Here is a 12,388-nt window from a genome sequence, read left to right on the forward strand (position 1 = left end):
TTCTCTTCCTCCAAACTTTAATACATCATTTACTCTATAAAGTATTATCCAATTATCTTTTGTTCAAATATCTTAAAAATTTGTATAGTAGAATGGTATGATTTCACATTTAACAAACAGCTTAAATAAAGAACCAGGACCTTTTTTAGATCTAAAAAACAGTTTTGCCACAGTTCTTCCAATGTTTTTATTGGATTTAAAATTCATTTAAGGGATATACAGATATACAACTAGTTTGATCAGCTACTAATATATTTTGGTGTCCCTTTATGTTTGTACCCAAGAGCCAGTTCACTTTTTCTCCATGTTCAATATTTAGCTTTGGTAAAATTTTGCCATGTTCTTCCTCATCTGTTACTGAAGCATTAGTATTTCCACCCTGCTTGGTGCAAGCTCCTTTTTTAGGTTTCTTCCTGTGGGTACGTTTTGTAGGACTCTTCTGTTTTTTCTCAATTTCACTGCTTGCATCCCACAACATTATCTTCCCATCATTCCCTCCAGTAAGCAGCAAATAGGATTCTGGCAGAAAGCAGACCTGGGAAACCCCTAAAGTGTGGCCCTTAAATCCCAGTTCCTGTTCACACTTAACTCCCATCACCCGAAAGATTCGAACCTTACCATCTTCTGCACCACAACTAAAAATATTACCACACGATGCCACAGAGATCGAGTGGGCTAGAGCAGGGTTTAAGAGCTGCCCAGGTGATTGTGGGCCTTCCATTTCTTCTGTTTCATCCTCCTGTAAATTTGTAATCCAGAGAGGTCGGGCTTTTTGAAGACTCCACAGCATCACCTTTACATGAGAAGAAATTACACGATCATACAAAATGCTTGCCAATTTGCTCAACTATCATGCTTATTCAGCTTCTAATAAACTAACTAACATAGTCTGAGAATAAGCAGTATGATACATTCCCAGCAGTATTAAAAAAAAAAAAAACCAGATGCTACCATAACATGCCAGTGGAATGCTACCCTGGGACTAAAACTAGAGTGCAGTAAGGTAGAATTTACAAATCAAGATCCTGAATAACCATTTTTGTTGTTTTTGAGACAGTCTCGCTGTTGCCCAGGCTGGAGTGCAGTGGCACAATCTCACTGTAATCTCTGCCTCCTGGGTTCAAGTGATTCTCCTGCCTTAGCCTACTGAGTAGCTGTGATTGCAAGTACATGTCACCATGCCTGGCTAAGTTTCTGCATTTTTTTTTTTTTTTTTTTTTAGTAGAGATGGGGTTTCACCATGTTAGCCAGGATGGTCTTGATCTCCTGACCTCATGATCTGCCCACCTCGGCCTCCCAAAGTGCTGGGATTACAGACGTGAGCCACCACGCCTGGCTGATCCTGAATAATTTTTTATTAATAAACCCCATTAAAGTGAAATTGTTAAGCAGCTGCCAGTTTCTAAAGGTTTTTCTGCTCTCATATCTTCAAGTAAAACCAAAGATAATGAAATTTGCTAGTTTTAATCTATGCTGGTTATAGGTAACAAGATCTATCGACTGAACAAACTCAATCTGGAATATCACTGATATAATTTCTATCTGGAATGCCTTTCCTTTCCCATTACCCAATTACCTAAGGGCTTACGTTCAGTCCTGGTACCTCCAAGAAGCTTTCCTATTTCAGCCCACTTGTCTTTCCTGTATTTAGTTTCTATTCTATTAATTGACATGTTCTACTAGTTTATCAGTTTCTTGAGACTTAAATCAGTCTTTGCTAATGCCTAGCATAATGCACACGAGAGAGCAGAAATTCCAAATGTGTCTGTTGATTAATATGACATCCTGGTATTATATTTGGCTTTTCGTTGTTGTTTCTGACCTTTTTTTTTTTTTTTTTAAATAGCTTTGTGAATGGGTTTTACATTATAATCTAGTGATTCATTCCTTTCCTGTATCAACCATTTTGCAAAGAAAAATATTCTTAATACTTTCAAAGAGAACAGATAGCTTTCTTTTACCATATAGTTTACCATCATCCCTGAATTATGACTCATAATTTTAACCAACACTGGAAATAGTATGATCTTGTTTAGACAGTGAAAAGCATAGATCTGAATTGGCAAGGTTGCCATTGCTGACGCTATTAAGGATTTGGTTTCCTATTCAAGGTAACTTCCCTTATGATTATTCCCATTGGCCTATTTTCAAAAGTGGTGACATCTAGTAACACTTATATTCTGCTTCTCTTAGGAAAAGCACTGAAAATCTCTTTGGATTGGGTTTATAACATTATACTATGTGACTAACAATCACTATTTAGGTGAAGCTGAAGTACTAACAAATTGAAATAAGCTAAAGTAAAATAAGTAAGTATTAGAAAATATAACACAAAGGAGGGCTGAAACTTGATGTGAAAATAGTTTTTTTCTTTTTTTTGAAATAGGATCTCACTTTGTCATCCAGGCTGGAGTGCAGTGGCATGACCATGGCTCACTGCAGCCTTGATCTCTTCAGTTCAAGTGATCCTTCTACCTCAGCCTTGGGACTACAGGCGCATGCTACCACACCCGGCTAATTTTTTGTAGAGACGGGGTTTTGGCTATGTAGCCCAGGCTGGTCTCCAACTGCTGGGCTCAAGTGATCCACTCACCTAGGCCTCCCAAAGTGAGGGATCATAGCCATGAGCGACAGTGCCCAAAAATAGTTTCTATTAAAAAATCTAAACACGAGGAAAATGGACATTCTAGAATCTGCTAGCTTCACTGTATTGGCAGATACCCCAGTTCCTTCTCACACAGTCCTTATGTATAGACTGTATTTTCTGTCCTCCTAAGACATTCAAACACGAACTGCACCCAAAGTGTTTTCAACAACTGAAACACTTTTGTATTTGACTTAAATCATCTAAATGTGTTACTAGCCATCCCAGAGTCTACCAATTCTAGAATCATTTTCATGTATTGAGGATTCCAGATTGTTCCTGTCTAGACATTCCCTTTACGCTTCTTTACTTTTCCAAACTGCCCAAGACTCCAACGTGTTTCACACTTAACTTCTCAACCAGCTGTTCAAGCAGTTATCATCCTAAGCAAGAGCGCTAGGGATATTGAAAGAAAAGGATGAAAGAGTTTGAGGCGTATGGTCCTGTAAAACATTGAAGGGAGAAAAAGTGGAGAACTAGCAAATGTTCAGAAGTGAATGTAATCATAGCAAAGTGACCTTTCAAGAAAAAGAAATTCCCCTTACAAAAAAATTTATTTCCACATAAAAGACTCATCTGCAAGATAAAGAGCCTTTTCAGGCCAGGTGCAGTGGCTCATGCCTATAATACCAGCACTTTGGGAGGCCAAAACAGAATGATTGCTTGAGCCCAGGAGTTTGACACCAGCCTAGGCAACATAGGGAACCCTCCTCTCTACCAAAAATAAAAAAATTAGCTGGGTGTGGTGGCTTGTGTCTGTGGTCCCAGCTACTCAGGAGGATGAGGTGGGAGGATCACTTGAGGGAGTGCAAGCCTGCAATGAGTTATAATTGTACCACTGCACTCCAGCCTGGATGACAAAGACCCTGTCTCAAAAACAAACAAATGAAAAGAGCCTTCTCCCCTATCCAGATCTGTAAGCGTTGGTATTTTGGTCTATTTTGGTCTTACAAAATCCAGAAAGAACAACAAACCTTTGAAACATTTGTTTTCAGATGCAGAAACAGGCAGGGAAAGTAAATCAACATGTATACTACAGAAATATGACAGTTTAAATTTTCTAAAAGTCTTCAAGAGAAAAAACTATAGTTGAGTAGTAGGTACACAGGTATTTATTTAATTTTTTTTCTTTCTTTTTATTTTTTTTGAGACAGGGTCTCACTGTTCCCAGGCTGGAGTCAGTGGCACAATCCTGACTCACTGCAACCTCAACCTCGCGGACTCAAGCAATCCTCCCATATCAGCCCCCTCCAAGTAGCTGGGACTACAGGCGCTCACCACACGCCTGGCTAATTTTTGTATTTTTTGTAGAGATGGGGTTTCACTATGTTGCCCAGACTGGTCTCAAACTCCTGAGTTCAAGTGATCCACCTGCCATGGCCTCCCAATGTGCAAGGATTACAGGCATGAGCCACCGCGCCCGGCCTAATGTTATTCTTTATACCTCATCTATATAAATATTATTTTGTACCTATTAAATAAAAAATTAAGCAGTCTCAAGTGTCTTAATGAACCACACTTTGCTTTTAAGGTCCCTGCCTCTTTGAATGCACTTTGCCTATTTTATTTTTTTGAGACAGGGTCTCACTGTTATCCAGGCTAAAGTGCAGTGGCGAGATCATGGCTCACTACAGCCTCGACCTCCCTGGGCTCAGGTGATCCTCCCACCTCAACTTCTCAAGTAGCTGGGACTATAGGTACATGCTAATTTTTGTTTTTTTTTTTTTTGTTTTTTTTTTGTAGAGATTGGGTTTTGCCACGTTGCCCAGGTTGGTCTCAAATTCCTAGGCTCAATCGATCTGCCTGCCTTGGCCTCCCAGAGTGCTGGGATCACAGGCATGAGACCTCAGGCACGTAAGCTACTATGCCTGACCCTAATTATTTTAACCTAAGTCAAAAGAAATACTTTTATAATTATTGTTACATAAGAACAAAGGTAGGTATATTGAACATGGCAATGATTCAACTCCTGCCTTGAGATAAAATGTTTTCTCAGAGAGAAGTAACTCAAGATAGTCAGAACTCCCTTTCACTATTATTATACCTATATTCTTGGGCTCCCCCATAAACTGGCTATCCTTAAACTGGCTATAATACTGGATGAACAGGTTTGAGGAAGAAAACAGTGGAAAAAATTAGAGTTTCAACTTCAGTTAAGGAAGTAATTTCTTAAAAGCACGGTTGTAAGGCTGTTACATCACAACCCAGTGTAGAAACAAATCTATCATGACCCTTTAGCAATTTTACCAAGCAGATCAAAATAAAAAATTACCTGAGCCTCCCTTTTTCAAAATACTTATTTCCTAGGCTGTTCACTAGCAAGTGCCTGCCACTAAAACGTCTTACCTGGAATTGGAGGCAAGACAGTACATTCTGAATGCCCATTCCTTACCTAATCTGAAAAGTACACATCACTTTTGCATACCTAATTGTCTATTGCCATGCCTAGTGGTTAATTAATGAGCCACTGATGGAAAACTGGTATAGCTGAAGGGTGACAGAATGACTACTCAAAGACACACTGTATAATCTGCCTACGTAAAACATATCCACTGGTTGTATAGGTGTTTCTTTATAACCACAAGGGCAGATTATCACCACTAGGGTGGAGAATGTAGGAGATTTATAAAGGGCTTGGTCAAAACCTAGGAATGGAAAAGGAATTTAGAGGTTGTAGGGTCACTATGCCCCATACATGTAGAGTGAATCTCAACTGAGGCACTATAGATGTTTTTTGGGGGACAATTCTTTATTGTTTGGAGACTGTCCTGGCACTGCAGGACACCCACTGATTCTGCCTACTGAATATGGGTAGCTTGCAGGAGAGGAGAACAGCATTGTAACAACAAAAACAGTCTCATCATTCTTCAATATAAGGGGTATGCAGGGTTGAGGAGGGAAAGGTAAAGACCACTAGCCAAGAGGGTGGAATTCAAATGCTATTAAGAAGAACGTGGAATCTTAGAAGATACTGTATGTAACTGAGAACAGAGATTAAATACCTAAACAGTGCTGGACACATAGGTCATTAACAATGGTTCTCTTTCTAAAAGCCACCTGATCCCAAACTAAGAAACTTTTCTATCACATTACTGATGATACTCTGCTTGAATATCTGTCATCCTAGAGAAAAAATACAGACTTCGGAGCCAGAGAAATTGAGGTCTGAATCCCAGTCAGGAAGCTATGTAGAAACTTAATGTCAATTTCAGTTCCCTTATTTTTATATATTTATATATATATATATAAACTGGGATGGTGTGATTAGAATTAAAACTAATATGCCGGGCGCGGTGGCTCAAGCCTGTAATCCCAGCACTTCCGGAGGCCGAGGCGGGTGGATCACGAGGTCAAGAGATCGAGACCATCCTGGTCAACATGGTGAAACCCTGTCTCTACTAAAAATACAAAACATTAGCTGGGTATGGTGGTGCGTGCCTGTAATCCCAGCTACTCAGGAGGTTGGGGCAGGAGAATTGCCTGAACCCAGGAGGCGGAGGTTGCAGTGAGCCGAGATCGCGCCATTGCACTCCAGCCTGGGTAACAAGAGTGAAACCCCGTCTAAAAAAAAAAAAAAAAAAAAAAGAGAGAGAGAATTAAAACTAATATATACAAAGCACGGACAAGAACTAAGTGCTCAGCAGACAGAAATCATGATGATTCTCACTCTAGTGATGAGATTTACCCTCTCAAGAGGAAGCACATCCTGCCAAGGAAACGTTCAAGCTATTTGAAACCTTTTCATTAAGCCCAAATCTGCTTTCCCATGATTTCTCTTATGAAGACTAGCATATTCCACTTTTTCCCCCTCAAGAAAACTAAGAACTAAGCACCTCCAGTTCTCTACATAACGGGATTTCTAGATGTATCTACTCTCCTGATGGACTTCCTCTGGATTTGGACTAATTAGTGATGCTCCTTTCTTTTTCTTCTTTTTTTTGAGACAGAGTCTCACTCTGTCGCCCAAGCTGGAGTGCAGTGGCGTGATCTCAGCTCACTGCAACCTTTGCCTCGCAGGTTCAAGCGATTCTCCTGCCTCAGCCTCCCGAATAGCTAGGATAATAGGCGCCCACCACCACACCCAGCTAATTTTTGTATTTTTAGTAGAGACGGGTTTTCACCACGTTGGCCAGGCTGGTCTCAAACTCCTGACCTTAGGTGATCCGCCCGCCTCAGCCCCCCAAAGTGCCAGGATTACAGGTATGAGCCACTGTGCCTGGCTGTGATGCTCCTTTCAAAACTCAGCATTACATACAGTGCTCTGATCCTGATCACTAATCCACAATATTTCAGTTAAAGTAACCTAGAACTTTAAAGTAAAAACAGACCCAGTCCCTCTAACTTTTTTTTTTTTTTTTTTTTGAGACGGAGTTTTACTCATGTTACCCAGGGTAGAGTGCAATGGCGCGATCTCGGCTCACCGCAACCTCCGCCTCCTGGGTTCAGGCAATTCTCCTGCCTCAGCCTCCTGAGTAGCTGGAATTACAGGCACGCGCCACCATGCCCAGCTAATTTTTTGTATTTTTAGTAGAGACGGGGTTTCACCATGTTGACCAGGATGGTCTCGATCTCTTGACCTCGTGATCCACCCGACTCGGCCTCCCAAAGTGCTGGGATTACAGGCTTGAGCCACCGTGCCCGGCCAACTTTTTGTTTAAACAGAGATTACAGAGAATGGGGGGGACCAACTCTGCCTTTAGTACTTACCGTTGTTTGTTTAAACACATGTTTACAATCAAATATGTGAATTTTCAGGTTTTAGGAATATCTTACAGTATAGAAAAAGGACGTCTAAAGAAGTAATGATTACTTTGTGAATAAAATCTACTAAGTTTTGTCAGTCTAGCATTAAATATTGAAATAAGGCTTATCGTTCATAAATGGATAACATGTTAGTAGAAAACAGAAAAAGCAAAGATATTTGGTGTGATCAATAATTTGATTATGTTAGAAAATCCCATTTAGAAATTACCCAAGTACTCTCTGCAAAAGCATCACCTGCATATCCAGTCCACATGATACCAGGCTCTGAGGCCTCTGAGGTCGAAAAGCCACAGAGGAGCAGATATTGGAATGTCTCTTCAAGGATCTGCTAACTTTCTTGCTTTCCAAGTCTAGGATTTTGATTGCCCCAGAGTCATCAGCAGAAGCCAGCAGGTTTTCAGTTTGATTCAATGAAAGACAATTGATTTCTTCTTCATTCACATGAAAATGGTCCAAGGAACCTTTAAGGGACCTGACATCCAGTATACTAATGGTTTCTCCATGTGAGGCATAGAGCTTGGTGGGGCAGGAGGGAGAAAATAAGACACTGGTAACATCATCAGCCCCTGCGAATCGCATGTGTCCTAATGGAGTTCCATCTTCACCCCAAGCTGTGAGATCTCCACCCTCTGCTCCGGAAGCCACTAGCCCTTCTTTACTTGCATTCAGGCAGAGGATAGGAGAAGAATGTCCACCAGTCCACTTCACTGCCATAATGGTCCAGAAGACTCTGTGAAGTTGGGGAAAACAACTATAATCTCATGTTTTATACATCAACTTGATGGTAGGAGACAGATGTAATAAACAACAGTTCATTTAAATGTTTTAAATAGACATCGTAAAAAACCTCAGTTAATTTTAAAGGATACTTAAAGATCAAATCTCCAAAAGCCTAGTTGAACACAGGGTTGTATCCTGGCTGGCAAATGCTTTAGTGGGCTTCCTTTGCCATTGGGGATCCAGGTAAGGCAGGTCCCCCAGTCTTTGATATGGACCCACAGAAGAATAAACACTAAATATATTTATTTTAAATTTGGAAAAATTCTTTTAAAGAGCGCTGTACAATCATCAGGTTATACCTCTTATCTGAATAATGTTTTAGAAGGTGAGCTCTGTAGATAGGCTCTCCAGGTTTGTAGTAGCTAGGTGACTGGGCAAATTACTGAACATGTCACTCACTTTTCTTCTCTATAAAATGAGAACAGTAATAACACTCATTTCATAGGATCATGATAATATATGTAAGCTACACATAATAGTGCCTGGTACATAACGAATACTCAACAAGTATTCCTATTGTTACTTTTCTATTTTTATTAGGCTGGTCCAAAGTGGCATCATATATACTGCACTAGTACTCTCAAAGTGTGGTCCCCAGACTAGCACCATCAGCATCACCTAGGAACTTGTCAGAAATGCAAATTGTCACACCCAATCCTAGATCTACTGAATCTGAAACTCTAGGGGTGGGACCAAGCAATGTGTTTTAGTAAGTCCTCCAGGTAATCCTGATGTACAGTGGAATTGCAGAATCTATATTACTTGAATAACCATCTGGGGAACTGGTGAAAATGGCAGACCCTTGGGTCTCAACACCAGAGACTTATTCAGCAGGTTATTAATTTTATTCTCAAAACAACCCTTTTGATTGATATTATTCCATTTTAGGGATAATAAAACTGAGTCTCAGAAATGTTAAACAATTTTCCCAAGTTCACTGGACTCTTAGGATTGTAAGCGATCCCAAACGTTTTGTTTTGAGACAGGGCTTTGCTCTCTCACCCAGGCTGGAATGCAGCGGCACAATCATGGTTCACTGCAGCCTTGACCTCCCAGGTCTATGCAATCCTCCCACCTCAGTCTCCTGAGTAGCTCAGACCACTTGTGTGTACCATCATGCCTGGCTAATTTTAATTTTATTTTATATTTTTTTGCAGAATTGGGGTCTCCCTATGTTACCCAGGCTCCAAATATTTAAATAACGAAGGTCCTTTCTAACAACTCCATCTGACAATAGTTTTACTTATTATTCTTTGCAGAAACAGAAAATGACCAAAAGTTACCAGTAAGTCATCAGTGCTTTAAAATGCACTAATGTATGTTTAATCATATTATCATCTATCTATACTTACACAACAGTGCAAAATTTAGATTTCTGATCCTCTAGGAATCTCAGATATATGCACACTGGAATTGCCTCATAATACCACCCTGCCTTGCCTGCCTGCTGGTCAAGGCAAAAAGGAAATCAGGGGAATTTATACAACTCTAACATTGGTCAAGACAAAAGGAAGCAAACAAATGTATCTGGACAAATTTAATTTTTCATTTCATAAGCCAAGGGAGAATTTACCGAGGGCCAGGCTGCCAGAGTTGATGTACTACTTTCAGATAAGATAATTGAATTTAGCCCAATGGTAGAGATAAATTTCCTTATTTGGAAAAATCATTTAAAATAATCTGGCAATCTGCCTAAAGTTTCCATTCGCAACACGAAGCTGCTTTTTTTTTTTTTTTTTTTTTTTTTGAGATGGAGTCTTGCTCTGTTGCCCAGGTTGGTACTGCCTCAGCCTCCCAAGTAGCTGAGATTACAGGTGCCCACCCCACGCCCAGCTAATTTTTGTATTTTTAATAGAGACAAGGTTTCAACATGTTGGCCAGGCTGGTTTGGAACTTCTGACCTTAAGTGATCCACCCGCCTCAGCCTTCCAAAGTGCCGGGATTACAGGCATGAGCCACTTCGCCCAGTGTCCTCTTACTTTTAACCACACATACAATCACTAATTAGACTGCAAAAAAATCACTGATCTATTAAGGTAACAGAAACGTAGTCACAAAATCAAATACAGAAATGTTCATGAAAATACAAAATGGAAAAAAGACAAAATTGAACTTTATTTTCAAGTAGAAGCACTCAATTAATATACAGAGGAAATGAATTAGAGACTGAAGCAATAATATTTAAAGGAGAAGATTGGAGAGGAAATGACTCAGAAGGAGGTAAAAATATGGAACCCTGGTGGTTTGACTTTTGCTGACAAGTACTGAAACAGCAGCAGGTAAATAATTTTCTGCCATAACAAAGACTGTTGCCAAAAGTTCCAGATAAACCATGATTTTAAACAAAGGCACTGATATTATTTAGGCTAAGGAACTGTAATACTGACTTATGATAAAGATGCTATCCTGCAAATTTGAATTGAGTATTGAAAAGTCAATTTAAGTTATAAATAATTGTGTTTAACAATTTGTTTCTTTTTTCTTTTTTTTTTTTTGAGACAGGGTCTTGCTCTGTCACTTAGGCCTTAACCTCCCCAGGCTCAAGAGATCCTCCTGCCTTAGCATCCTGAGTAGCTGGGACTACAGGCTCTCACCACCAAACCCAGATAATTTTTTTGTACTTTTTTTGTAGAGATGAGGTTTCCCCACGTTGCCCAGGCTGCTCTTTAACTTGGCTCAAGCGATCCTCCCACCTCAGCCTCCCAAAGTCTGGGATCACAGGCATAAGCCACTGCAACAAGCCGATGCTTTCAAATCTTTAGAATGTTGATCACTTCTTTACCAAGTTAGAGTTTTAATTGTGCTATGATGAGTCAACTTTAAAGTCAGGAAGTCTATGCTGCAGAGCTTTAAGATTTGCTGATATTTGTGTGCAGACAGGTTTTGGATCCTAGCTGGGATTTCAGGTTTTCCCTAAAACAAGAATGAGGCAGGGTTTCTAGTGCTTCTATTTCTCCATTACAAATCTACACACAGGAGAGCCAAATAAATGTTGACTGACAGACAAGTTTTAGCAGGTTTTCTTCCTGATTTTTTTCTAGAAAAGATTAACTCAGTTTTCAAGGTTCATTTGGTTAAGTTTTACTCCAAAGTGTGAGAAGTTATTTTGTTCTTAAAGGGATTATTATAAAGAATATATTTCCTATCAATTTTTCCATAATGGAATCTATAGTAACTCTTGTTCTATTAGTCTCATAAGACCTAAGAACAGTTCTACCTTATTAAACTTTACGCACTAAACTCCTACTCTCTAAATCACATAGATAATATTTAATGGTCATCTATCTAGTCAGAAAAATAAAAATAAATATTACTGGAAATGTTAAAAAAAAAAAAATGGGAAGGAGGCTGGGTGCAGTGGCTCATGCCTGTAATTCCAGCAGTTTGGGAGGCTGAGGTGGGCGGATCACTTGAGGTCAGGAGTTCAAGACCAGCTTGGCCAAGAGGGAGAAACCCAGTCTCTACTAAAAATACAAAAGTTAGCTGGGCGGGCATGGTAACAACTGTCTGTAATCCCAGCTACTTAGGAGGCTGAGGCAGGAGAATCACTTGAACCTGGGAGGTGGAGGTTGTAGTGGTGAGCCAAGATTGCACCACTGTACTCCAGCCTGGGCAAGAGTAAGGCTGTGTCACTCACACACACACACACACACACACACACACACACACACATAAATGAGGGGGAAAATTTGGAAAGCCCCAGAAATCCATACTCTCTGTGACTATTAATTTTAGTCAATCAAGATTTATCATGCAAAGTATTGATCAGTGATTCAACTAGAGCATCCAAAATCGTTTACTTAGTCTATAAAATTAAAATGATTTGTTATTATTTGGAACACAACCAAAGACCACTATCAAAAAGTTAAACAATCAGATTTCTGTGATAGAAGGGTAACAGGGACTGGCACAGTGGCTCAAGCTTGTAATCCCAGCACCTTGGGAGACAGAGGGGGGCGGATGACAAGGTCAGGAGTTTAAGATCAGCCTGGCCAATATGGTGAAACCCCAATTTTACTAAAAATAAAAATAAATTAGCCAGGCAAGGTGGTGGGCACCTGTAATCCCAACTACTAGGGAGGCTGAGGCAGGAGAATCACTTGAACCCGGGAGGCAGAGGTTGCAGTGAGCCAAGATAGCCCCAGCCTAGGCAACAGAACAAGACTCCGTCTCCAAAAAAAAAAAAAAAAAAAAAAAAAA

The 12,388-nt window shown here is 40.0% G+C and overlaps 1 protein-coding gene across 2 annotated transcripts in view; it reads right to left on the bottom strand.

Annotated features, from left to right (window-relative positions):
- Positions 1-12,388, bottom strand: part of WDR53 (WD repeat domain 53) — a 15,684-nt gene continuing 3,296 nt past the window's right edge. The window contains exons 2-3 of one of the 2 annotated variants that reach the window (XM_032298130.1): positions 7,643-8,138; positions 1-793 (exon numbers count right to left, since the gene is read on the bottom strand). In XM_032298130.1, the coding sequence (XP_032154021.1) occupies positions 197-793; positions 7,643-8,122 (1,077 nt within the window). In that variant the 5' untranslated portion in view covers positions 8,123-8,138 and the 3' untranslated portion in view covers positions 1-196. Of the gene's footprint in view, positions 794-7,616; positions 8,139-12,388 lie in introns of both variants that reach the window. The other variant, XM_032298131.1, reaches the window with a different exon arrangement.

Source organism: Sapajus apella, unplaced genomic scaffold (assembly GCF_009761245.1).
Source record: "Sapajus apella isolate SASKATOON/1434 unplaced genomic scaffold, GSC_monkey_1.0 scaffold38, whole genome shotgun sequence".
In the NCBI taxonomy this organism is placed as follows: domain Eukaryota; kingdom Metazoa; phylum Chordata; class Mammalia; order Primates; family Cebidae; genus Sapajus; species Sapajus apella.